At 67.7% G+C, this 26,285-nt stretch overlaps 2 protein-coding genes across 5 annotated transcripts; one reads left to right on the forward strand and one right to left on the reverse strand.

Annotated features, from left to right (window-relative positions):
- The first annotated feature begins 5,167 nt into the window (after nucleotides 1–5,167).
- On the forward strand, nucleotides 5,168–17,793 carry AGPAT2 (1-acylglycerol-3-phosphate O-acyltransferase 2). Its single transcript, XM_086684480.1, has 6 exons — nucleotides 5,168–5,438; nucleotides 13,074–13,207; nucleotides 13,620–13,795; nucleotides 14,584–14,679; nucleotides 16,176–16,248; nucleotides 17,075–17,793. Exons 1-6 carry the CDS (start codon nucleotides 5,257–5,259, stop codon nucleotides 17,248–17,250), a joined length of 837 nt encoding a protein of 278 aa, XP_086540606.1. The 5' UTR covers nucleotides 5,168–5,256; the 3' UTR covers nucleotides 17,251–17,793.
- Nucleotides 17,794–18,237: 444 nt separating this feature from the next.
- On the reverse strand, nucleotides 18,238–25,815 carry EGFL7 (EGF like domain multiple 7). 4 transcript variants are annotated; one of them, XM_086684483.1, is made up of 9 exons: nucleotides 25,720–25,815; nucleotides 22,007–22,128; nucleotides 21,766–21,882; nucleotides 20,748–20,863; nucleotides 20,425–20,517; nucleotides 20,121–20,285; nucleotides 19,341–19,405; nucleotides 18,651–18,813; nucleotides 18,238–18,477 (listed from the first exon to the last, which is right to left on the reverse strand). In XM_086684483.1, exons 2-9 carry the CDS (start codon nucleotides 22,084–22,086, stop codon nucleotides 18,455–18,457), a joined length of 822 nt encoding a protein of 273 aa, XP_086540609.1. In that variant the 5' UTR covers nucleotides 22,087–22,128; nucleotides 25,720–25,815; the 3' UTR covers nucleotides 18,238–18,454. The 4 variants fall into 4 exon arrangements, with proteins under 4 accessions (XP_086540609.1, XP_086540607.1, XP_086540610.1 ...); XM_086684481.1 differs by having other exon boundaries at nucleotides 20,425–20,520; XM_086684484.1 differs by having other exon boundaries at nucleotides 18,651–18,851; nucleotides 20,425–20,520.
- Between the last annotated feature and the right edge of the window lie 470 nt (nucleotides 25,816–26,285).

Here is a 26,285-nt window from a genome sequence, read left to right on the forward strand (position 1 = left end):
ACCATGAATTCACCCGGACTTGAACTGGGTTCGTGAACGGAGCTAGGGGCTCTGACTCACTTTCCACCCCTCGAGGGCTAGAACCCCGCCCCCTTATCTGAGCAAGTGCGCCTGCGCGGGCAGAGACGGCGGTCGGACCCCCAGCCGCGTGGGGCGGGGTCTCCACGGAGAAACTGGAGAGCCGAGGGACAGACGGCGGTACCTGAGGCCCGCGTGCAGGTCAGCGGTGCTCGGTCCATGTCCGCGACCGTTGCGTTCTCGGGTCTGCATACCCGCGGGGCCATCGCTGTGCTGGCCACTCTGCCTGCACAGACACACATCGACCGCTCCTGCCAGCCGCCCTGACCTCCAGAGCTCCTTGGTGTCTTTCTATGGACAGTGTCCCCGATTGTCCCCCGTCTGGTATTCCGTGAGCTGACAGGCTCCACTCAGCACACGCGCTCTCCCTCTGGGCTCCTGAGGGAGGATTCCTCTATCCCGTCATCCCCTCACTGCCTCATTCATTCACTTGTTCACCAAAAACTGGTGAGGTAGGGGGCTGGGGGGCGGGGTCCTGCCGCTCTCAAGCCTCGGGGATGGAAGGGACAGCTGCACAGAGAGGCTGAGGCGCTGGGGGTCTGGTGTGGCGCAGAGATCGGGGGGCCCTGGCCACCCCAGGCACATGGCTCTGGGACCGAGGCACCGGCAGGGGGACCCACGGAAGGTGAGGCCCCATCTCCCGGGCCCCGCTGGGCCCGGACCGTCGGTGACCCACAGGGGGAAGAGCCGCCAGCCAGTGACGCTGGGTGGAACTCAGGCCCAGGTCTCTGCAGAGCTGGGCCCCCGCCTCCAAACTGGTGCGTCTAAGTCTCCAGATTGGGTGCGCGAGGTGCCTCCGGTGTGGCTCAGGGGACAGACACCCGCCTGGCCACAGTCCGGTGGAGGGGAGCAGACCCCCTGACTTCAGGGCTGCGGGAATTCAGCATACTTCCCGAAAGGGTGCACGGGGCCTGGTGGGCAGGGCACAGCCTTCCTCTCTCTCGCTCCCGGTCCCCCGGGCCTTCCCTCGGGCCTCCTTGCAACCTGCCTCACTGACCCCCAGCCCGTGCCAGAGGCAGGATGCCGGCCTTCAGAATGGAGGGCCCCCCCCCCCCCCGCCCCCCGCCCCTTCTCTACCGCTCTTTGGCTCCTCTCTCCCCAGCAGTGAGAGGGCAACAGAGCGGGCCAGGGCTCCTCCAAGGCTCCTTGGCCCCGAGACGCAGCCCTGCAGCCAGCAGCCAAAGCCAGGAGCGGGCGGGGCAGGGCAGAGGGCAGCGGGTGGGCCGGCCTGGGGTGTGCTGGGGCAGCTGATGGAGTCTGGATGCCAGCTGGGCCAAGGGTGAGCTGACCAGAAGGCAGCCTGTCCGAGGAGGAGAGGCCCGCAGGCCTGGTGTCTCACACGCGGCCTCACGGGCCCCCGGGCGCCCATCCTGGCCCACGGTGCACAGATCAGGAAACTGAGGAAGGAAGGGCTGGTCCCAAGTCACCTGGGGGCCACGGGGGCCACCTGGGTCTGGCTCTGGGCTCCGTGTTGCTGGCCGGGGTCCCGGGGATGCCTTCTTGGGTCCCTGTGTGCCTGTGTGTCCGGGGAGGGGGCTGGGCGAGGCCACCTGCAAGGACTCATCTGAGACCCGAGGCTCTGGCGGCTGGTGGAGCTTCACGTGGGCTGCTGACCCAAGCCCAGGGGTCAGACGCGCGTGTCACGGCTGCAGGGGCCGCATGGGGGCTGCCACGTGGGGGGCCCAGCCCTTCCGTACACCAGGCCTCCAGCCCTGGCTCCTCGTGGGGCCTCCTCTCCCCTGCGCTGTCCAGCGGGGGTCCCCCTACCTCTCCACCTTTCCCTCTGTCCCCTTTTGTCCCTTCACGTCCCAGCCAGAAATCCCTCTGGGGAGAGGAGAGGGGTCTTGCTGGCTGTCGCTCTGCGGCTCCCAGACCCTCCTCCCAGCCTGTGACCCAGAAGCCCCAGAAACCACATCCAGATGGTGATGTTGCCCATTGGTGCCTGAGTCCGGGGCCGCACGTCCCGGGCTCCACGTGCCCTGGCCGGCAGCCCTCGCCCTCCCTCCCCGCCTCCCCGCGGCCCCGGCCCTGCCCACTGCAGAGACCTGGGAATTGGGCCCAGAGGCCTCATCTCATCTATTTTTAAGTACAAGCCCATGAAAGATTCACAGGCTGCTTTATTTACAGGTGGCAGGATGGCATGGTATGCGCGAGAGGCCTGAAACCATGTCGGCCTAGGTGAGCTCAGCCTGAGCGCCCAGGGGCAGCCCGGCCTGGCTTGTGCAGGCCCCCCGGGGCCTCCCTCCCCGACGCCAGCCGGGCCCCCTGGGACCGCCCCCCCCTCATGCGGGCCAGGCTCCCCAGGCTACTTCCCTTCTTCCCATCCCACCGGAGGCCCGGCTCCCTTGGGCCTTCTCCCCAGGAGGTGCCCCCCAGAAGCGACAGGGGGCTCATGGGGGGCTCCACCGCCCACCTCCTACCCCTGCCCCCCTATACAACCAGCTGCTCCCTAGCCCGCTTCCCTGATCCTGCGTGATCTCTGAGACACCCCCCTCCCGGGCTTTCGTCCTGCCCCCCCCTTACGTCCTCCTGGGGCAGGGTGTCTCCAGACACAAGCGGCAAAGTCAGGAGTGGCCCCTGCTGGGCCAGCCTGGGCCACGTGCTTATTTCATCCCAGCCGTGCGACGTGGGGTCAGTGTCCCCATTTTACAGACTAGGAAACTGAGGTTCTGGTGCACTGGGTAACTTGGGTGTGAAGCCAAATCTTAGCACTTCGACGGTTAGGTGCCCCACCCCTGTCCCAGCCGCCAAGTGGCGAGGAGGGGTCACACAGTGCTCACTTTATCTTGGCTTCCAGAAGCGGAGAGCCTTGGCCCTTCCCTCCAGGCATGCCACCCAACCCAAGAGAGACACGCAGACCACAGGGCCCCACCCTGCCCCGGAGAAAGGAGGCTGTGGGCGGCCTGGCCCCTGTGGCTCTGCCTGCGGGACCCCGCAGATCCCCGGGGCCGCCCGCTCCCTCTCCCCCTGCACCAGCACCTGGCACCCAGTGACGTCCCCTCCCCTTGGCTTCAGGCTCACCCGGGCCTCGGGAGGGGGTGCCAACCCAGCCTTGATTATGTCACCTGGTGTCATGTGCTGTCTGGCTTAGTCCCAGCAAATGCCCAGGAGGGCTCCCGGCTGTTACCCAGCAGGGACCAGGGCGGACTCATCGCCGGGTCACCTGGGTCACCGCGGGAACTCGGGGCACTTGGCATGTCAAACCAGAGTGTCCCTGCTCTGGCCATGCTCTGGGGAGGAACCTGAGGGGAGCCCTGCCAGTCCCCACCTACGTGGGAATCACTGATTTTAGGGAACATCTCTTTTCTCAGTATCTCCACCAACCCAGAAGATTCTCTGGGGTTTCACTTTCTGGAAACAAAAAGGTTTTGTTAGCTTTCCAAATAGGACGTTACAGGATTGAGTATGTCTTTCAGCCCCCCCCCTCCCCCGCCCGGCAGACCTTCCCCAGCCCCCGCCCCACTTCCCCTTTCCTATCCGAGGAAGAGCCTTTTCTTTTCTTGCGACGCTTCCCCAGGATGAGACTGGGAAGAAGGTGAAAGTGGGTAACAGCCTCTGTGTCTCGATGAGGACCTGGCACTGGGTCTGGAACCACCACCCCTGGGAGCTGGAAGAAGACGACGGGGCAGCCCCCCCGTTCCCCCCCCCCCCAGCACGTGGCAGCCTCCGGGCAGCAGGTGTGGGACACAGCAGCCGGGACCAGTCTCCCTCCCTGTGGCTTCCTGGCTGGGCGACTCCTACCTCTGGGAGGCTGTTTTCCATCTGTAAGATGGGGATGCTCTTGCCCCGGAGCGCCGGCTCCCTGCCCCACCCCTGGATGCAGGGGACCCTTTCCCACCCAGCTGTGTCCTCTCCTTCTGTCCTGGTGCCGTCTGCCCAGGGGGAGGTGAGTCCTCCAGCCTGTGGACACAGGGAGACGCCAGCCGGGCTGTGGACACTGACATGAGGCGGTGGCCCCTCAGACTGGGAACAAGACGGAACCAGGATTCTCTCCCAGGTACTGACAGGTGTAAGGCGGCTGAAATGCTAGGGCCACCCGGGAATGGGCCACCGTGCCCACACAGGGAACCCCACCTCCCTTGGAGCCAGAGCTCCCCATTCATCCTAAGAGCGAAGCTTTCGTATTTTGAGCGAAAACAGGCCAGTTTGGGGGGTGGGTGCCAGGAGACTGTGTCGGTGGCAGGTTGCCTCAGCATCTGAAACACCCAAGGAACCTCTAAGACTGTTCTCCATGCTTGCCAGGCATACGTGTGCGTTCCGGAAATTGCAGGAGACACAGCACCCTGGCCACCCAGGACAGAAGCACGGGAAGGAGACGTGGCCCTACAACCTCAGCCTGCTCTGTGGGACCTGTTGGCCGCCGCAGCGGTCATCTGGGCGCCCAGGCAGGGCCCCTCCCTCTACCCGGAGCCAACGCTAAGGGCACCGATGCCGCCAGGCCGGCCGATCGCTGAGCCGATGTGAACGCAGTCGCCTGATATCTGCTCCTGGCGGCGCACCAACAGTGGGTGAGCGGTGACGCAGTGTTCCTGGCACGCAGAGCAGACACCCCCCCCCCCAGCCCCGCCCAGAAACCCGCCCCATCCCTACGGCCTCCGCGGTGCGCCCACCAGGCCCGTAGAAAGAGAACGCCCGACGGCCGGCCGGCCGGCCGGGTCTCCCTGCAACTGCCAGAGGGGACCCGAAGGCGCTGATGGCCCAGGCCGCCGTTAGTCACTGGGGCGCGGTTGTTCGGCCACCGGGCCGCCAGGGCCGTGGCGTCCTTGGGTCGCCTTTGGAGCTCCGGTTCCGGGCTAAGGGGCAGCGGGGATGTGGGGGGACACGAGGAGGGGCGGGGCGGCCGGCACAGCGGGGGTGGGGCCGGGCGGCGGTGTCGGGGTCCAGGCCGCCGGGCTGCGCGGCTGCGGGGCCGGGACGGGGGCCGCGCCGCCCGGAGCCGCGCGACCCGCGCGAGTGTGACGGGACGGGGCGGGGCGGGACGGGGCGGGACGGGGCGGGGCGGGGCGGGCGCGCCTCACCTAGCCGCTTCCTGGGCGCGCTCGCTGCCCTCTCCGCCCCGCCCCTGCGCCCTCGCAATAAGAGGCGCGGGCGCGGCGGGAGCCGGCCAGCCGCCGCCAGCCCGCAGGTCGCCTTCGCGCAGGGGGGCCGAGGCGGGCGCTGTCGGGGCGCGGCGGGGCCATGGGGCTCTGGCCGTGGCTGACGGGGGCTCTGCTGCTGCTGCTGCTGCTGGTGCAGCTGAGCCGCTCGGCCCGGTTCTACGCCAAGGTGTTCCTGTACTGCGCGCTCTGCGTGTCGGCGTCCACCCTGGCCGCGGTCATCTGCCTGCTGCGGCACGGCGGCCGGACGGTGGAGAACTTGAGGCAAGGGGGCCGGGGGCTCGGGGGCCGGGGAGGGGGGCTCGGGGACGGCCCCGGGTGGGGCGGAGCGCCGGCCGCCGCCCGCTTCCGCTTCCCTAACTTTCTTCTCTCCCGTCCCTCCTTCCTGCCCCGCCCGCGCCTCTCGGGGCTCCCGGGCGGGCGCGCGGGGGCGCGGGGGACCCCGCGTCACAATGTCGCCGCGCCCGGGAGCCCTCCCCCGCGGCCTCCCCCCCTCCCCCCGAGCCCGGGGGTGGCCGCCTCGGAGGTCTGGGTCTCCCGCGCCGCCGCGTCCTTCCGGCCCGGGACGCGCGGGACGCGCCGGGGGACGCCGGGGGGCGGCGGGGGGCCCAGCGGCTCCAGGCGCGGAAGGACGCCGGGCCCGCTGGGAGCGGCGCGCTCCTGCTTCACCCGCGGGCTGCGGGGCCGGCCCCGGGGTGGGCTTCGCCTGAGCGCCGTGGAGTCTGGGGCGCCCCTGTCCCCTCCGCACCTCCTCCTGCCTCCGCCCCCTGAACGCACCTGTGCTCCGACACTTCCCCTCCGTTCCCTTCTTCTAAGGTACGAGGCTCCCTGGTGGGAAGGAAGGGCGGTTTGGGCCCCGGGGTCCAGCCTCAAGCCTGGGGAAGGAAGGGAGTGGCGCCTGGAACTTTTCTCTGGACAACTCTGGGAGCCGGGCGGCGCGGTGCTGTGGGCTGGCGGGCCTGGGGTGGGGAGGGGAGGTCAGGTGGGGGCCTCTCCCGGCCAGAGGCTAAGGGGGGGCAAGGCTGCCTGAGCAGGGGCGTCCTCCTGCCCCGTGGGATCCCAGGCGCGGCTTTGGCTGCCATTTCTGTCTGTGGCTTTTGCAACAGCCTCTTGGCTGTGACCTGCCGTGAGGGTATTTGGTCTCTGAGGTCCCTGCCCCCTGTGTGGTTACAGGGCAGTTGGTGAGGGTTGCTGGCTTGCTCCCACCTCTGTCCTTGTCCATCCAGGCTGCCGGGGCCGGCCCACACTTTGTGGGTCCTCAGGCCCTGTCTTTCGGGGGTGGTGGCTTCCCGTGGTACCTGGAGTAGGCGAGGACTGGGACTGGAGGGCGCTCACTGGGTCTCTGGTCCCCCGCCCACCACCACCAGGGCCCAGACAGGCGTCCACGGGAGTGCAGACCCCAGGGACAGCCCCGGGGGTGGCCCTTCCGGGCCGTCTTCCCTCGTGGGGAGGGAAGGGCAGGGCCTCCTTTGGGGGTGGGTCCCCAAAGCTGGGCCCCCACCACTCCAGGGCAGGGGTGCCGGAGGCTGCAAACGTCTCTGACCGCCCGGCCCCTTGCAGGGGCCTCCACTGGGCGCAGGAGGAGAGGTGTGGGTTCAGGAACCCACAGGCCGGGGGACTTCTTGGAGGTGGTGCTGCCTGGCAAGAGCCGGGCCAGGGGACGGCACCTCTGGTTCTGAGGCGGGGGGAGCCCCGGGCCGAGCTGTCCCGGGGCAGCGGGGGGGGGGGGGGGGGGGGGGCAGGCGGGAGAGCTGGGCCCAGAGCAGGTTTCCAGGAGCGACAGGAGGCGGGGAGGTGGCCCGCCCCTCCCCCCACCTTGTGTCATCAGGTGGCCTCTTTAGAAGCAGCTTTCTTGTCTTTTAAAAGGACTGACTCAGACTTCAAAGCTGCCTCCCAGGGGTCACATCAGAAGCCACCAGTCTCCTTTCTGACTTGGTGACTGGACCTGGCAGGCTGGCCACACTAGGACTGGGCCTGCCCTCGGCCCCGCCCCTCCGGCTTGGGTCTGCTCTCCTTAGTCCCAGTGGCCTGAGATTCTGGCCCACTCGGGTGTTCTCCTGGGACTGTAGAGGCTCTGATGGTGGAGGGGGGGGGACTTCCTGCTGCCCTCCCCTCCCTAAGGCAGCCCCGGATCCAGGCTCTGCGTTGGGGGGGGGGCACCCCAGGATACTGCCAGGTAATGGCAGGTGCTGTGTTCTCCCCAGGGAGAGACCACAGCCTCCTTCCCCTGGATCGTCAGGTCCCACAGGGGTGGGTCACAGGGATGTGAGCCCCTGGTGATAGTGGGGGCACTGGTGGGGCATGTTGTGAGCAGGAGTTCCCCGAAGGGGCGGGGTGGGGGGGTTGCCCCAGGACGGGACCCGGGAGGATGGAGATGGACCCCTGAGCACCCTGGGTGCCTGGCTGCTCTGCTCTCCAGCCCCGCCCTGACTTCTGGAAGAGGCCACCTTGCCTGAGGCCACAGCCTCTACTCCCGTCTCCCGTGGGCTGCTGTACCTCCATTGTGGGGATGGGCGTTATCCTGTGCCTCACTTAACTGCTGAGGAGTCCGGGGTGTGACCGAAACCCGCATGTATAAGGCCTGCACAGTGGGGGGGGGGGGGGGGGGCGGGGGAGGTGGCCGCCCAGGGTCCCGGAGTTAGACATGGCGGAACTGGGGTGCCGACCCACTGGGAATGACTCCCAAGTGCGTGTTTTGTCTTTTCCCTCCGTGCCCACCCAGCTCTGCGGGGCTGGATGCCAGGCTCTGGGCGCTGGAGCCCTGGGGGGGGGGGGGGGGCCGAGGGGCAGCCCTGCTCTGCCAAGGAGCTCCCCAGGGAGCCTTTGCCTGTTAGACTGAAGTTTGCAGGGTGCGGGGAACAGTGATGGGAACAGAAGAGCTGAGGAGACCCCGGCCCGGCTGGGGGCTGAGACTAAGAACTCCTCCCAGGCCGATTGTGCTCTGTTGGCTGGGGTGGGTGGAGTTATTAGGTCGTCTTCCCCATCCTGGGAGGAGAGGCCCTTAATACACCCATTTGACAGAAAAATAAAGCTTTTCTGTGCTGCCTGTGTGAGAAGTAGGTTCCGCCGCAGGGTCAGGAGATCCTGGTAAGAGCCGCTTAACCAAGAGGCTTTACTCTTTTGTGCATCGAGGGAGACCAGAGCCGGGCCGCCCAGGTCCACGGAAAGCTTCCGGCCCCTCCGGCCCCGTGGCTCCGCTGTTCTCGGGGTCCGGGATGCCGCTGCTGTGGCAGGGCCGCTGGGGGTTGGCCCACGTGCTTCTGCATCCATCCGAACTGTCAGGACCCAGGTGGCATAGCTCTTAGCTTCGAGGAGGTGGGGGGTGGGGGCAGCGAGGCACGGTTTGTGCAGCCGATGCGTTGTTTCGGCCAGAGACTGGGGGCTTATCGATGCCGGTCAGGGTTTGAACCCAGAACAGCCCAGCCTCTTAGCCAGCCACTCGGTGGTCCTGCGGGGGTGCACGGAGGGGGGCACGGTGCAGTCGGGAAGTCATGTGGCACGTGGGCGCCGGCCGGGGGTCCTGGTGTTGCGGGAAGGTCTGCCTTTGTTTTTCTTGGGGTAGGACGGCCAGGGGCAGTGTCCTTCCCTGGATGTGCTGCTCGGAGCCCTGGAGACTCTGCCTGGGGACTAAGAGCTTGCCGGCCCCCCCTCCTTCCAGCCCCCTGGTGTGCACCCCATTCCCACACGGCCCCTCCTAACACCTCTGGGCGTCCTGCTGCACAGGCTGGAAACCCCACCCCACCCGGCCCCTGTCCCTTCCTTGTGCTCCGACACGTTGCACACGTAGAAAACATTCCTGCCCTGCCAGGTGGCCTCTCTGGAGCCTCCTGTCCCCTGAGCAGATCGATGGCTCCATGCTGCCTTCCTGGCAGGGCTGTCCCCCAGAAGAACCCGCTGAGACCTCGTTCTCGGGGCGGCGGGGGCGGGGGGGGGGGGGGGGCGGCGACGGGCACAAACTCAGAGGGGCCTGGCTGTGGGCTGGTGCACCTCCCCCGCCCAAGTCCAGGGGCTGGGGCAAAGGTCAGCAGGCAGCCTGGGGCTGGCCTTGAACTTCCTTCCAGCTGCTGGGGCACAGTGCTGGCTGGGGGGTGGGGGTGCGGGGGGGGCGGGGAGGGCTCTCACTCTCATCCACTTTGGATTCTTACCTGCTTGCGACACCACATTTCACTCTTCAGTTGCTCCCAGGGTCGCAGCCTCCTGGGCTCAAGGCCCACACCCTTCCCCTTTCACAGGCAGACGTGAATGCTTAGTGAGGTCAGGTGCATCGCCCAAGGTCATGGCCAGAGAAGGGAGCCAGGATCCGGATCTGCCTCACCTAGAGCTTGCGAAGGCCCCACGTGTCCTCAGGCTAAGTGCAGAAGGTCTGAGGAGCCTGGGCTCCCCTGGGGCACTGGAAGGATCTGTGGCGTCCTAGTGCTCGGAGGTTCTAGGTGGTTCTGGGTTGGGTAGAGGGCTCCTGAGAAAGATCCAGGAAGGGCCAGGACAGCCCATCTATCTGCTCGACGAACCATCCTGCTCCCGGGGGCCACGCGCCATGAGGTGGAAAGGTGGCACCTGTCACCCACCTGGCAGCGGGCACCCACCAGGCCACCTGGGCTCCACCTGGGGAGGTGGAGTCACAGAGTTGGGGGCTAGGGATGGAGAACAGCCCCCAGAGCTGTGCGGCCGAGTCCCCGGGGCCAGCACCGGGGACACCCGGCTCCCAAGAGGGCGGCCCCCCTACGCTCTGCGGCTGCCGGAAGGGTCCAGTGGGGCTGGGCTCAGGACAATGGCGGCTGCTTTGGGCTGGCCGAGTGGGGACAGCGTCACTTCTGCCTGGGTGGTGTCTCCAGAACCTCAGGGAAGGGAGGGAGGCCTCACAGCAGCTTCTGGAATTGGGTCTTGCAATCCCGAGTCTTCACCCCCACCTCCGCTTGCCCTTTGCCTCGCATCTTCTGTTTGTTTTCGGAAAACCGGGTTAAGAGTGGGTCCCGGCCCACCTGGCGTCCCTGCGGTGTGACCTTGGGCAGGCGGCTTCACTGCTGAGCCTGGACTCCCTCCTCCGTGGGGTGGATGTCCCGGGCGTGCCCACCTCGCGGGGCTACTGTCTGAGCCGAACGTGAGGGTTCCGTGCGAGGCGTGGGGGAGGGGCGTGCCCACCTGCCACGGCTCTCCGGGGGTGGGGGGGGGGAGCCCCGCTTTCTGTCCCTGGAGGCGCGCGGGGGGCACCCAGAAGCGTCCTCGCTTTGCTTCCTTCACGTTGAGAAACTCTTAAAACGTTCACCTCGCTCACGCTTTTACGGAAGACCTTGGAGCGACGTGACGTCAGGAGAGGGACAGGTGGGGGCGCGCTGCCTCCAGAGACTATGCTGTGTCCCCGGGGACGCACCGGTGCCTCCTCCAATCCCAGCGTGCACCTTGCTTTGGCAGCCTGCCCGGGTCACGGCAGCTGCCGAGTGTCGTGATGCATGTGTGTGTGTGTGTGTGTGTGTGTGTGTGTGTGTGCGTGCGTGCGAGCGCGCGCCGAGCACGCTGCCTGAGGTCCGCACGCGGTATTCCCCGCAGTTCTGGAAAAACCAGTCCGCAGCCAATGCCTTCCAGTAGATACAAAGAGAAATCCTGACAGAAAAGGGAGAGAAGTCCTGGAGACAGCCAGGGACGGCCACATCTCAGTGGGGGTGTGTCGGTGCTACCGAGCTGGACGTTTAAGAACGACTAAGGTGATAAGTTTTATGTCACGTGTATTTTACCACCATTTTTAAAGAGAGGGAGAGAGAGAGATACAAAGAAAGGGAGAAAGAAGAGGGCAAGTGGCTCTACCAGAGAGAACGCCGAGCACTTGCGCGTGTGGCCCGAGACCCTGTGCGGTGGCGGGAGGCGCCCCGAGTGAGTGCGGGTCTCCCTGCCTGCCCTGCCCAGCGCCCCGCGAATCCACCTCTCCCTGGGGCGGGCGACACCTGGACGGCTGCCGTTTTCTGATTCGGACCACCCTGGAGGGGCGCAGGGCCAGCCTCAGGATCGGATCCCGGGAGAGGCACCTGATTTCCTGGTGGCAATTTCCCATCGCCGGGCAATGCCGACCTGCCCTCCAGGCCTGGCTGTGCCGGCCGCCCGAGGGCTGATGCCGATTCCCCTCTAGATGCAGCCAGGGTTCTGGTTCCCATGTGCTTCGCTCTGACTGCTGGTGAAACGGAGGCTTTTGCCTGTTGACTGGCCATTTCCATCGTTCCTCCTTGCGAAGCACCTGCTCGTGACCCCTCCTTGTCCCCTCGGTCCTCACAGTGACCAAGAAGTGGTCTTTGCAGATGAGAAACTGGGGCCCGTGGAAGGCCAGCAGCCGGCTAGCGCAGCCCCGGAGCGGGAAGGGATGTACGGGCAGGTGTGGCCTGAGCTGGCAGAGGCTGGCCGGTCCGGGGAGGGAGCTGGCCTAATCACCTCGCCCAGCAGCCCCACGTTAGCTGCTGCGCCTCCCTGGGGCTCAGTGTCCCCATCTGCAACACGGGGCAGCTGGGTGACACACAGCTTGCAGACGCACGGCCAGCCCTGAAGCCTCAGCTCACAGGGGGCCCCTGGAGGAGCCGGACCCACAGACACAGGGAGTGGGAGGGAGCGGGGGGAGGGGAGGGTCCGTGTTCAGTGGGACAGAGTTGGGTCTGGTGGGTGAGGTGGTCCTGGGACGGTTGCACAACCGTGTGAATGTGCGCGATGCCGCTGGGCTGTGTGTGCTTAAGAGCAGTTTTAGGTCATGTGTGTTTTACGACAATTTAAAAAACCGGAGTCTGGCTTTGAGTCCAGCGCTGAGTCTCTGCTCTCCTGAGAGCCATCACTGGGCCTTGGGCGGTTTCTTCACCCTTCTGTATAAAGCGGGAAATCCCTCCCTTCCCATCAAGACCATGGACGGCCTCGGCTAACTCAGGGGCTGGAGGGCACCCGAACCTTCGGGGAGAAGGAGACACTTCTGGGTCAGGAACCCTTGGGTCCGTGGGGGCACATCTTTAGTTGCCTGCCCCCCCCACCCCCGCAGGGGATGGGAAAGACCCAGGGGCCCTGCAGGGAGTTGACATGACACTGAGCCTCACGCCTTGGGCTCCGTCACCCCAAGGACCCCTGATGGGTCCCTTCCGGGGTACGAGCAAAGCGTCCCAGGCCACTCTGCCTTCCTGTGTTCTCCAAGGCCGGCCAGCACCTGCAGGCACGTCCCCACAGACATACCCACTCACACCGCCACATGCTGCTTGGAGGCGGCCCCTGAGGGTCCCCGATGCTCCAGAGCAGCTACCTGCGGGGGCGGGGGCAGGTGGTGTCCCAGGCCCGTGTGCATCCTGGCTCCCTTCCTCTCTCGCCTGTGCCCTCGGGGAGTTTTTAATGTTTATTTACCTGAAGCCGCCTCCAGGCTCTGAGCTGTTGGCACAGAGCCCGACGCGGGGCTCGAACCCACGAACCGCGAGATCACGACCTGAGCCGAAGTCGGACGCTTAACCGACTGAGCCGCCCAGGCACCCCTATAATTATTATTTTTTAAATTTGATAAGTAATCTCTACACCCAACGTGGGGCTCGAACCCACAGCCCTGAGATCAAGAGGGGCACGTTCCACCGACTGAGCCAGCCGGGCGCCCCTCCACGTTGGGTTTTTAGTCGCTGACACAGCCAGGAACCAGACCCAGGCTGGCCCTGGGGGCTCTCAGCCTCCAGCCTCCTTCCAGCTGAGTCTCCCACTTGGCTGAGCAAGCAGGGGTGTCGGGGTGAGGGTGGGGTCACACGGGCAGGTCCCTGGAAAGCAGATGTGGAAGTGGGCGCCCTCCCCTTTGCCAGAGGGCAAGCCGGGGCTCCGTCTGCCGTGGGGATCTCTGCTGTGTCTCTGTGTCCAGTCCGGCTGCGGGCCAGCGGGGCCCTGCTCACTGATGCTGTCTCTCTTTAGCATCATCAGTTGGTTTGTCCGGACCTTCAAGTACGTATTTGGCCTTCGCTTTGACATAAAGGGCCGCCAGAAGCTGGAGGTGGACCACCCGTGTGTCATCATTTCTAACCACCAGAGCATCCTGGACATGATGGGTAAGGCGGGGCCGCGGAGGGGCTGGTGGGAGAGCTGTCCCTTCCCAGCTGCAGGCCCAGCCTGGGACCCTGCCCCGGTCTCTGTGGGGGAGATGCTTCAGGGAGGTAGAGCCTGGGCCCGGATGAGCCGGCGGGCGAGGGGACGCTGACCCGAGCCAGCGGGACCCGTCCCTCCCTGCAGCCACACAAAGCTGCATGTGCCTGACGCTGCGCATGGGGCGCTGACGGCTGGGAGTTCCGCTTCACTCCCTCCCTTTGCAGGCGGGAGGCAGGGGTGGCTAGTGGGAAGGCATGATCGGCCCAGGCCTGTTGGTGGTCAAGGCACGGGGCTGGCGCTCTCCTCCTTGGGAAAGATGGCTGCCAGGCTCTGAGCACGGCCTCCACCTGCCTGGTGTCCCATGGCCACCTGCAGGCCTTATGGAGGCCCTACCCAAGCGCTGCGTGCAGATTGCCAAGCGGGAGCTGCTCTTCATGGGGCCTGTGGGCCTGATCATGTACCTCGGGGGTGTCTTCTTCATCAACCGGCAGCGCTCCAGGACCGCCATGACCGTGATGGCCGACGTGGGCGAGCGCATGGTCAGGGAGAATGTGAGTGTGGGCGGGGTGGCCGCCGGGGACAAGTGCGTGGTCAGGGACAGAGTGAATGTGGGCGTGATGGCCCCCGGGGGGGCAAGCGCTGGTCAGGGACAGTGTCAGTGTGGGTGTGATGGCCGCCGTGGACAAGTGCGTGGTCAGGGACAGAGTAAGCGTGGGCGTGATGGCCGCCGGGGACAAGTGCGTGGTCAGGGACAGAGTGAGTGTGGGCGTGATGGCCGCCGGGGACAAGTGCGTGGTCAGGGACAGAGTGAGTGTGGGCGTGATGGCCGCCGGGGACAAGTGCGTGGTCAGGGACAGAGTGAGTGTGGGCGTGATGGCCGCCGTGGACAAGTATGTGGTCAGGGACAGAGTGAGTGTGGGCGTGATGGCCGCCGTGGACACGTATGTGGTCAGGGACAGAGTGAGTGTGGGCGTGATGGCTGCCGTGGGCAATCGCGTGGTCAGGGACAGTGTCAGTGTGGGCGTGATGGCCGCCGGGGACAAGTGCGTGGTCAGGGACAGAGTGAGTGTGGGCCTGATGGCCGCTGTGGGCAATTGCGTGGTCAGGGACAGAGTGAGTGTGGGCGTGATGGCCGCCGTGGGCAATCGCGTGGTCAGGGACAGTGTGAACGTGGGGTTCGGGCCTGCTCGGCACTGCACAGGCTGCCACGTTGTCGTGCAGAACGGCCCTCAGGAGCAGTGCCTACGCGTTAGCGGCGGTGGTCTCGGCGAGGAGCGGGGCTCCTTTGGAGGGGACGGGCTGTGAGGTTCCGCTCCAGCTGCCCCTCTCTCCCCTGCAGCTCAAGGTGTGGGTGTACCCTGAGGGCACGAGGAACGACAACGGGGACCTGCTACCTTTCAAGAAGGGTGCCTTCTACCTGGCGATCCAGGCCCAGGTACGCCAGGGCAGCGCCCTCTCCGGGGAGGGGGGCAGGGAAGCGGGTCCCAGTCGGCCTCAGGCGGAAGGCGACTGCCTGGCCACCGCCCCTCGGCACCTGCTTCCTGACCCGTGACGGAGGGCATTTCTTCGGGCCTCTTCACCCACTCTGAGCACTAGGGCTGGTGGCTGATCGGGTCCAGTGGGCAGTGGGACTCACGCTTGTCACCGGGGCACCCGTGCCTGGAGCTCCAGCACCCCCGGGTTGGAGCTGGCCAGGCAAGGGGCCCCCGCAGGGAGGCTGGGGTCGGCGTAGAAGGCAGAGGCGGCGGGCCTGTTTGCTGAGCGCCCGGGAAGGCCGAGTGCTAGTTGGGTCCTGCAGAACCGCTGGCTGGAGTGGGGTTTCGGGGGCACCAGCGGGTCCAGAGGGGCAGGGCTGGGTGGAGCCGGAGGCGGGCCTGGAGAGAGCGAGCTGCAAGCTCTGCGCTGGGCCGTTGTGCTCTGGCCCAAGGCGCAGTTTGTCCAAGAGGGGCTTGGGGGTGATGCCGGGAGAACCTGGGGGCGCATCCGTCTGCGGGGCAGGGTCTCCTGGTGGGGAACGGGCGCCCTGTCCCACTCCCTGTCGGGGGGGTGTTCGTGTTGGGGAAAGTCATCGTCTGGGGTCAGGGGAAGGGGCTGTCCTCCTGCCCAGTTGGGGTCTGGGAGGGGGCTGGGCAGGGGTCTGCTCGCCTGATCCCCACCTGTGCCGGGTGCCTCTGGCGCCCCCTGGTGTCTGGCCCCGAGCACGGCTCGCAGGGGCTCCCAGCTCACACTCCCGATGCCCTGGGTGCATGGGGCGGAGGGGCCCGGAGCCCGGCAATGTCTCAGCAAGGCTCTCTCAAGCCCTGGACCTGCGGCCCCTCCAGCTGGGAGGTGGAAGGCACCCCTGCCACATGCCTGGGGCCGATGTCACTTCCCTGGGCTGGTGGCATGAGAGAGAGGGGTGGTGGGAGAGGGGACACTGAGGTGTGGCAGAGCTGGGGGGAGACGGCCTCAGCCAGGAGGTTGGGCATCTTCCCCTGTCCTCTCCCCTGGTTAGAGCTGCGCCGGGATGGGGGAGGGGTGGGCCCAAAGACCTCAATAACCTCCTGCTAAACTGGACAGGACCCTGACCACCCCCCCACCCCTCCCCTGGGCCATCAGGACCGTAGGGGCACCGATGTGTATCATAAGGACATGTGCCAGCCCAGGAGGCTTCCTGGTGGAAAGGAATACTTGAGTGAAGATATGTGGGATGCGTTTACGGAACTCTGGGCCACCCAGGGCGTGAGAGGTGTCCCCGGCCCAGGGGTCAGTATGCAGAAGGGCCCTGAGGCAGGTCAGCACATGTGTGCGGCCATGGCACTCCCAGGACCTCCTCAGGCCGAAGGCAAGCGGGTGGCCAGGCAGGGCTCCCCAGTGGCTCATTCTTGGGGCTCCCGGTGGGCAGGGATGGGCTCCTGTGTGTCCTCAGGCACCGTGGCTTCCTGTCCACAGGTGCCTATCATCCCCGTGGTTTACTCCAGCTTCTCCTCCTTCTACAACTACAAGACGAAGTTCTTCACCTCAGGTAGCGGGCCCCCCCCCCCCCTCCACCGGTCCCCACACTCGGGCATAGCACCCTCGGCCGTAGGACACCCAGAACCCCAGTGGGATAGTTCCCGTCTCTGGGAGGTTCCTCTAGGCCAGACCCTGCCCCTCCGTGATCATGTGGTGAGTGGAGAAGGCAGGCGGGACTCTGGAATCCCAGCCACGAGCTGAGGCGGGCAGTAGTGGGCCCATTTCCCAGATGAGGACACGGAGGCTGGCAGAGGGTGGGGTAGGTGCCCGAGTTCACACACACAGGCCCAGGCTGGGCAGCGGCCTCCCAGGTACCCCTGCGCCCACCAGCCAGGGAACTCGGGGCCGCTACCCTTCCTTCCAGACCCTAAGTGTGGGCACCCGGTGCCTGGGTGGGAGGGTGGGGCCAAAGGTTGAAGGGCAGTGGGGGGAGGAGCCTTGCTGTGTCCCGCCCCCAGATGTGAGACTCCCGGCCACCTAAACCATCACGGGGGATGAGAGCGCGATGGCGGGTGTGGGTGCCCGGGAGGGCGCAGAAGCTTGGCAGGGGTGGTAGGGGCGCCTAGAGCCGTCAGACCCTGCAGAGCACGTACTTTGGAGCTTTGGTTGTGTCACTTACTCTCCGTTAAAAACCAACCATCTGAGACCAGGGTGTCCAGGAAAGAACCCAGCCTGGTGGGGCCTTGGGAGGCTCCAGGGAAGGCCCGTGGGCGGCCGAGGAGCAGGAGGCAGGGGGTGTGGGCGGCGCGGGAGCCAAGAGAGGCCGCGACACGGGTGCCCGGACAGCAGGTGCTGGCAGGGGCCCCCAGGCCACTGATGCCCGCCCCCCCCAACAGGAACGATCAGGGTGGAGGTGCTGGATGCCATCCCCACCAGTGGCCTCACCGTCGCTGATGTCCCCAAGCTTATGGATAGCTGCCACCAGGCCATGAGGACCACCTTCCTCCGCATCTCCAAGACACCCCAGGAGAACGGGGCCACCGCAGGGCCTGGTTCCCAGCCCGCCCAGTAGCCGAAGCGGGGCAGGACCTGGGGGCAGGACGGGGCCGACCGGGGGCAGGGCCTGACTGGAGAATGGACCGAGGGACCTCCTCCCCTGCCCCAGCTGCTAAACGTCACTGTGTCCTGCTCCTACGTGGTTCTCCCCGCTTTGGTTTCGCCCCGGATGCAGGCCACTGCTTCCTGTCACGGGCCTCGGATCCAGGCCTCCGACGTCCCCCAGGAGAGTCAGCTGGACCCTCCTCACGGAGCCCACCCTTGGGCCTCCCGGATCTGGGAGCAGGCCTGGGCCCAGACGGGCTGGCGGCCTCGGGGTGGATGGCCGGCGCTGAGACACTTTACCCTCCTGCCTGGGCCCGCGGGGTGCAGAAGCGGGGTGCAGGGCGGGCCCTCCGGGAGAAACGGGACTCTAGGTGGGGGCCAGACACCAGGTCCTGTGCAACCGGGGCCTCGGAGAGCCAGAAAGCAGAGGTCCTTGCTCCACTGGCCTCGGGGAGCAGGGCGGCCGCCCGGGCACCGCTTTCCGTTGTTTTTTATAAAGGAACTCTCGGGAGTGCCTGGTGACTCGTGATCACTCAGGGGGCAGGCGGGACGCCACAGCCCTCGGCTCCCGTGCGCGTAGCGTGGGCGCCTCTGCCTCCCCGCTCCAGGGGCCAGGCCCACGATCATCCTGCATTGCTGTCTTCCGCGGGTGGGGGTGTCCACCTAAGTGGGCTGTGGGCATCCTGGGGATCTGGGGAAGGAGGCTGAAGATCTGCTCTTTGCCCCCTGGGGTTGCCACCTAGAGGCTAGTTTCGCCTTCCGGAAATCACCTGCTCCAGCCCCTGCCGCAGAGGGAGGACCGGGACCCTCTAGAGGAGGCTGTATAGAGGGGCTGTGTGGCTGCAGCCCCCTGCCCTGCCCCACGGCTGCCACCTTTCCCTCCCCCCCAGGCAGCAGGTGTCCCCTCCCCCCAGGCAGCTTCAGAGTGCCCTCCACGATCCACCAAGGACACAGCGGCTCCTGAACCTTCACTTTATTCTGACACAGATCACAAGAGGCTCCCCGATGTGCTGCCCGGCGACAAAGACCCTCGTACCTTCCCTCCGCCATGGGCCCGCTGGTGGGGGTGCAGAGGTGCCGGCCAGGCGGAGGCTGGATTCATACCTAGGAGGAACGAATCCCGCCCCACCCAGCACCATGGTGACCGGCTCTCAGGAGCCAGAGCTGGGAACCCGTCACAGCTCCTTCTTGCAGGAACCTGTGGGCGGGTGAAGGGCTGAGGTCAGAGGTCAGTGCCCCCCACCACCTCCCCCCCACCCCCACCCCGGGCAGGGCTGCCCCACCCCGCCCTCTGGCCCCAGCCCCCAGAGCCCTCAGGCTCCCAGGGAGCTCCGTGGGTGGGGAGGTGGGCACCGGGACCCCAGCACTCACAGGACCCCAGCTGCTCCTCCAGGAAGGAGATCTGCTCACTCAGAGAGTCGATGCGGTCCAGCTGCTGGAAGGAGTGAGCCAGGAGGCTTCCGGGGTCGGGGAGCCCGTGCTCCAGGGCCCTCGAGGCCAGGCTATGCAGCGGGGCCAGCACCAGCTGCAGCTTCTGTGGGGCAGGCAGAAGGTTCCCTCTCTGCTCCGCAGCTGTTAGGGAGCACTGGCCAGTAAGGCCTGCCGACGCCCACACCCAGCTCTGCAGGGCCCTGGGTATTCACCCGAGGGAGCTTCTGGGCCAGGAGGGCCAGACAGGGGGCCACAGGGGGACACCACATGGGCCAGTCCAGTGACGGTCCCCAAGGCCCAGGGTCCCGGGTCAGGGGATCTAGGAGGGGTGGACCAGAGCTTTCCAGGGGTCATCGAGCCAACGGGCCCATGGAAAGACGGCAGGGACGAGGGTAGGGGTGGACCTGGGCTCGGGCCCTCCGCCCGCCTGAGGGGGCGTGGCCAAGCTTGGTCCCTCCTCCCCTGGGGCTCCCAGGCATCAGCCCGCTGCCCCTGCCAGGCCCCGGCCGTCAGTACCCAGGAGGCCTCCTTCCCGGGACCACCTCCACCGAACCCCGCAACCACTCTGAGGGTCTGAGCTACGTGACGGGAGACAACGGGGGGGGAGGGGGGTCCCGGCCCAGGCCTCACCTGTTCCAGCACGTCCACCCTTGACCGAAGCCTCTGCACCTCCTCCTCGACTGTGCCGTCTGTTCCTGGGGAGATCCCGGTGCTGAGTCGGGCAGGCCCAGCCCCACACCCCAGGCTGGCTCCTCACCTCCCCCGGGAGACCTCCCGGCCTCCGCCGAGTGTGGGGCACGGGTCTGGAGACGGGGGCTCAAGCCCCAGCGGTCACAGACCCAGCTGCCGTCGCGAGCCCACCCCTACGGCAGGCGCCCAGGCAGGCCCGCAGACCACCTCCGCACACCTCGGTGCCCCCCGCCCCGGCCCCCACGCTGTGCCAGGGGCCCTGCGGTGCTGAGTGGTCCGAGCCGAGGTCCACACTGCGCTCCTGGTGCCAGGCTGCCGACAGCGCATTATTACTCACGGTACGAGTTTGAAGTGTCACAGCGCGTACCAAAAGTAATAATGTCCCGTCGGCAGCGGAGGTGTGGCTTCTCCCGGCTGCCCGGGCAGGGGCCGCGGAGAAGACGCGGGGTGGGGGCCTTCTTCCACTCTCTCGGCTGAGATGAGGCCCCCTCTCGGCAACCCGTCCCGTGATGCGCCGGGGGGACGGCCACCCGCCTTTCCCCTGGGGAAGACCCCCACTTCTGCCCGGGGTCAGGGAGATGGCCTGCCGCCCGGGGCTGGCTGCCCCCACGGTGGCGGGCACGGATCGGCAGGGCGACGCCCAGCCCCCTCTCGGGCCCTCCCTGTCCCACCTCCCAGCACAGCCGCAAGGACGTGGGCAGGGGCAAGGGGGAAGCTTACCTGTTGTGGGGTTCGGGGCTAGCCGGGGGGTCCCTCTCTCGGGCAGGCAGAGTGCACCATCTGCGGACGGGCTGTGCCCCTCCTGACACCGGCACGAATAACTGCCCGCGGTGTTGATGCAGTGCTGGGGGCAGGGGCCCCGTCCGGTACTGCATTCGTCCACGTCTGCGGGAAGAGGGGTGTGGGCAGGGAGGGGCACCCACGCTGAGCCCCCTTAACACCCGCCAGTCGGCAGGCCACCCGGGACACCCAGGGTGGCGTCCACAGGACCCTTCCCCTCCGGAGGGACGGGAGCCAGCCTCACCTGTCTGGCAGGTGTCACCCTGCCATCCTGGAGGGCAGTGACAGTGACCGGGCCGGACACAGCTCCCTCCGTTCTGGCACGGGGGCTGGCATACTGCTGTTGAGGGAGAGGCCTGTCACGGACCGAGGCGGGGCCCCAGGGCCCTGCAGCCGGGGAAGGGGCGCCGTGCAGCAAGGAGGCGCTCCACTCAGGCGAAAGCAGCGGGTGCTCTGCCCGGGGTCTGGAAAGGGGGATGGGGTGTGGCATGACCAGGCCGCAGGAGCAGTCGGCTGACTGGCCGACTGGGTGCTGTGGGGCCCCTGGGGCGGCCCTGCACCTCTCACCTGCTCCACAGGCCCTGGGGAGTCCACTGGTCCTCTTCCAGCCGGGGCAGCAAGCGTAGCGAGGCCTGGTGGAGGCCGGCCCGGGGCTGCGACGGTAGGCAGTCCTGTAGATGGTCCTGCGGGGTGTGCGGGGGCAGCGGGGCGTCAGCAGACCCGGGCTGGTCCTCCCAGCTCTTCACCGGCCTTCCCTCCCCGGGCGCCGGGCCCCTGGATGCTGAGGGTGCCCTCCTGGGCCGGGACCGCTCAAGCCCCCAGTGCAGGAACCACCTGCGGCCTGGGATCCTGGACGCCCAGCCCCGCTCTGAGCAGGCCCAGGAAGGGGTGACTCCCGAGTGGGGCTTTGCCAGCCCCTCCTTGGCCGGCCTGCCCAGTGGCAGGTGCACGGGACAGGGCCCCACCCCTCACTGGGCGTGCATCTCAGGGTCGCAGCCTGGGCCCCACCCACACTGCCCCCACCTTCTTGGCCAGCTGGGGGTGCGGGGATATCCCACAGGGAGGTCTTTGAGAACCCCCGCAGAAAGCAAAATCTTTTTTAAGGCAAGTTGCCAGCCGAGGACGGGAGACACGCCCCATCGTGCCGGCCACTGGGATGTCCTGGGTGTGTGGGGGCAGGGTCTCTGTCTGGTGACCGCTGGGGCTGTCACGGGGAGAGGGGGACCCACTGGGGCTCCGAGGCAGGTGTCGGGGAGGCAGGCATCTCAAGCGGTAAGAACTTGTAGCCAGCCATGCCGGGAGCGGGCGGGCCCCCCTGAAAGCAGAGGGGAGCGGGCAAGATGGGTGACCCCCTCCGGAGATGGGGGGGCGGGCAGGGAGGAGATGCTGTCTGAGCCTAACCACAGCCACGGCCTGGGACCAGGACCGGCCTAAGTCGACAGGGACGCCGGCCTCTGCCGTCCACTCAATGAGTCCTTTGACCTCCTCCGGGCCCGGGTTTCCCAGCTTGGGGCGACCCGCCCTCCTGGGCCTCGGGGTTTACGTGTGGCAGATGGGGGCCCTGCCGGGAGCGGGGGGCACTCACCGGTAGGTGCTGCAGGCTCGGTGCCCGTCACAGGTGGTGAGGTAGGGCTGGTACGCCCGCTGCACAAAAGACTCAGACTCGGGGCCCCTGGGAGCCCCGACGGCACACACCTTGCGGCTACAGAGGAGGGGGGAGCAGCGTGTCAGCCCGGGGCTCCCGGAGCCCAGACTCTGGGGAGGGGCCGAGGGCTCCTGTGGCCCCCCCCTCCCACCCCCCCGCAGTGGCCAGAGGGCCGACTCACCCAGGCCGGAAGACGTGCTCAGTGCCGCCCACTGCCAGCACCAGGAGCCACCCCAGAAGCAGCTCCCTGGAGTCACACATGGCCCGTGCGTCCCAGCGGGTTGGCCTTCTCCTGACGGTGGCCTGGAGCACAAGGCACAACCCCCTAAGTCCCTCTGCGGACCCCTCCTTGAGCCCGTACCTCTGCGGCTGCGGGCGACGGCGCCCCGGGTCTGTGACACCCGTCCCGCGCAGCCGCTTCCCCAGCAGGAGAGCCCCAAGGCCAGTGCCAGCCCCGTCCTCCCCCAACCTGTCTCAGCAGGTGAGGCCGGCCCTTTGCCAGTCATGGGGGGCCCAGGACCAGAAGCCGGCACCCTCACGGTGGGGGCGGAGGCACGTTGGTCTGGGTGAACCGTGAAGGTGTCTGTGGCTCCAGCAAAGTTCACCTGGGAAGGTGGGGGCCCGGGGGGAGCCTCTGCACCCGTTCTAACGCCCTGGCTAGCGCCCTCCTTGTCCCGGCAGCACAGTACCAATCTCAGTCTGCACACGGGGCGTTAGTGAGCAGAGCTGGAACCCAGCCTGGCTGGCTTGGCCCTCGGGCCCTCAGTGTCCTCATCTGCCAAACGGGGAGCCAGCCGTGGTGGGGGGGGGCAATGAGGGTGCAGGCGTTCAGCATGCGGGAGCCACACGGTCCTGAGAACGGGGCAGGGCCTGCGTATAGGAGGAGGTCACTCCTACACTGGGGTCTGACCGGTCTGGCCCAGGGATCCCAGGACAGCGGGGCGGGGGGCACTGGAGGAGCCCTTCCCACATGCCAGTGGAGCCAGAGGCCATCCCTCTGTGCTGTGGATGGAAGTCAAGGAGGCTGGGAGAGCATTCCTGGGAATGTGAGAAACCCCAGCCCAGAATTACTGGTCTGCAACACGCTGAGGGCGCTGTGCGATCTGGGGGGGTTACCAGCTATGTGCGCAGCCAAGCATCTGGGTAGACGGGGAGCTCCCCGCCCCCATGCTCCAGGCACCCCACCCGAGGCCCCCAAGGGGCTGGGTCCCACCCAGGTGGGCAGCGCCTGGCCCTACGGGGCATTCAGCAGGAAAGCACACAGGAAAAAGCTGAACTTCTGTGGGGGCAGGAGGTAGAATCGGGGTAGTTCGCCCCCTTCTCTGGGACACCACGAGGGTCTCAAGAGGCCCCTTCTCCAGCTCTGACAGCTGGTCCCATAAAGAGTGAGGCCTGCAGAGCCCCACCCCGAGGGGAGAGTGCTACCACAGCTGGTCTGCACCGTCGGCTGGGAGTGGGGTCGGCGCTCTGGCCCCCCCCCCCGCATCACATGGACCCACGTGGGGCGGAGAGGCAGCCGGACGAGAGTCCTTCCTTCCCACACCCCTGCTCTTGGTCGGTGGCCAAGCGGGGAGGGCAGGGGGAAGCCGAGGTGCTGGGACTTAGTTTGGGGGGCTGTGCGGTGCTTCTCAGCAGTCTGTGGGCAGGGGCACGTCCTGTCAGAGCCAGGGAGGGGGGGCTCCGGAGTGGACCCTGGGGGGGAGCACAGCACACCGTTGGGGGGGGCACTCCTGGGGGTCTAGGCAAGCACGAGAGGATGGGAGCAGGTGGCACTGGGGAGCAGGCCAGGCCCTGGGAAGGCAGAGGTGGGTCAGAGAGCCGGGCAGGAGCCCACCAGGGGCCCACAGACCCTGTGCCCCCCCCCACCCGTGCTAGGTGCCTGGTGGGGGGGGGGCGGGGCTCAGTTCTTGCAGATGTAACTGCCCCCCACACACAGCCGCCCCAGCACCTCCCCTGCTCATGCTTTAAAAGAGGAGAGTCAGCGTTTGAAGTCATGTTTCCTCCCGGGCTGGGGGAGGCCGAGGGTGCTGCCTGGCCTGTGCTAGGCTGGCAGAATGTCATTTCCCTTCGCGGTGACAGCCCAGCTGGGGCGGAGGAGCCAGGGCGGGGGTGGCCGCAGCGCCTCAGGTTGCGAAGCGATAACGTCCCACCCTCCCGGAGGGTCAGCGTGAGCCCAGCCCACTTCCCTCCCACCTGCCTGCGCGGCATCCCCGCAGCGCCCACCCGGGGGAGGGCTGGGTCCGCAGAGGGAGGGGCCCGACTCGCCGCAAAGCGACGGCCCTGGGTCCCCCTTCCACCGAGAGGGGTGCCCTGGACATTAGGACCCTGAGAGGGCGGAAAGGCGGGGTGACGGGGCACCGGAGAAGCGTCCTCTCCGCCGCCTGTCCCTTGCCTCCCCTCCCCCTGCACGCCGGCCCCGCGGGGGGTGGGGGTGAGGAGGGAGAGACACGGGGTCTGGGGCCCGCGAGGCCCTGAGTCAGGCCCTGGGTCGGGGGCGGGGGGGCGACGCTCAGGGCCCAGACGCGGGTGAGGGGCTGCGACGCCCCCCGCCCCCCTCGGGCCCCCGCGCGGCCCGGCTCGTCGCCTGTTACCGGCAGGGGGCGCCCTTTCCCGAGGCCGCCGGGCCCATTCTCCGGACCCGGCGCAGGATCCGGGCAGGGCCGGGGGTCGCGTCCCCGCGCGGCAGCCCCGGCGCCCCCGGCCCGCTCACCTCTCGACTCCCCGCGGTCGCTCCGCGTCGCCCCCCAGCTCCGCGCGCGCCAGGGCCCCCGACCTCCCCCGCCCCAGCGCGCAGACCCCGCCCTCGGCGCTCCCCGCGCCCCCCGGCCGGGCGCCCGCTCCCTCCGCACTCACCGCCCGAGCCGGGCGCGCACGCGCCGCCGCCGCCGCCGCCGCCGCCGCGCCGAGGGGCCCCGGCCCCGCCCCCCGCCCCGCCCCGCCCCCGCCCCCGGCACGCCCCGGGTGGGCCCCGAGGCCCCGCGCCCGCCCCCATTGCGCAGATGGGGACACTGAGGCCCGCGGCCAGGGCGCGGCCAGGGCGCGCCCCACCCCCCACCCCGGGCACGGCGGTGAGTCAGCCCGAACCCGGGGCTTCGGACGCGCACCCGCCGCGGCGCGCCGCCCCTCCCGAGCCCGCTCCGAGGCCCCGCAGCGGAGCGCGGCGCGGCCGCAGGGGACGCAGGACCGCGACGCCAGCCAGCCGGGAGGCCGCGTGGGGAGCCCTCGACCCCACAGGCTGAGCCCCAGACGCTGGGGATGGCCGTCACAACGGGGTGGCCAGCTCGCTAGGCACCGGGGGCTGATTGAAGCTGGCCACTACCTTGCAGCCCCACGCGGGGTGGACATAACGACCCCGGTGGCCCGGAGACCCCGGGCTTAGACCCGGTACTTAGACCAGAGCCCGGCTGGATCCTGAGTGTGACACTAAGCGACCCTCCCAACCAGAGTGCCAGGTTAGGGCCCTGCGGGACCCCCACTGGGCACCCCCCTCCGTTCAGGACAGTCAGGACCACCCCTGAGTGTTCCTCAGGCCCCCGGGGAGCCCCGGCACCCGAATCCCACCGTCACCAGCGGGGACTCCCGGACTCCGTTTCTGCATTTGTAATGACGACTAAGGCAGCTCCAGGGGCAGCAGTGCCCAGTGCAAGACGTGGCTCACGCAGCCGGAACCGGGTGTAGATATGCCCCACCTGGGAGAGCTGGTATTAGTGGGTCATTTCTGTGCCACGATTGTCACGGCCATCATCATGGGCGAGGCGCGGTGGGGGCCGGGGGCGGGGGGCGCTTGAAGCAGAGCCCGGGCCCTGGTCACCTAAGTGCACCACGTGTGTGTGGAACACATTCCCAGGCACAGCCAGACCCCTGCTGCTGCCCAGAAGCTTGCTGTGGACTCACCTGGAGGAGGGGGCTCCGTCATCCCCTGGGCTCGCGTGGCAGCCGCTCTTCCGGGTGGCGGGGGCTGCCCGTGCCTCCCTCGTGCTGAGGTCTGCAGGTCAGAGACATAGCGTGGGTTGGCGCACAACCTTGGTCACCCCGATGTCCGGGGGCTGGGAAGGGGGCCAGGCTCCTTGCCCCTGTGGGGCCTCAGCCTGCATTTGCCCCAACAGACTCTACCCCCGTGATGGCTGAAGCCAGATGTGTCTTTCCAGTTCTGCCTGTGCTCCCACCGTCAGCCTAGAGACAGACTGGCCTTGGGTCCCCGCGGGCAGGCTGCTGGGGGAGGGTCCTGCAAACTCCTGGGCGTGGCGAGGGCTCCTTGCAGAGCCAGTGGCTGTGGGGTGTCTGACCATGGCCCACTCTGGGGGGGGCTAAAGGAAGGGGGGGACCCCACGTGCCTGAACAGAAGCCCCCAGAACAAGAGGGCCCCGGAAGCCTCTGGCAGGTAGTCTGAGGGCAGTGGGGGCAGCTGCCGCTGGGATATAGAGGGTGACAGAGGGGTCCTGCTGCGGAAGGACTTCAGG

The sequence above is a fragment of the Puma concolor genome, chromosome D4 (assembly GCF_028749965.1).
Source record: "Puma concolor isolate L17-30 chromosome D4, mPumCon1.1.hap2, whole genome shotgun sequence".
In the NCBI taxonomy this organism is placed as follows: Eukaryota; Metazoa; Chordata; class Mammalia; order Carnivora; family Felidae; genus Puma; species Puma concolor.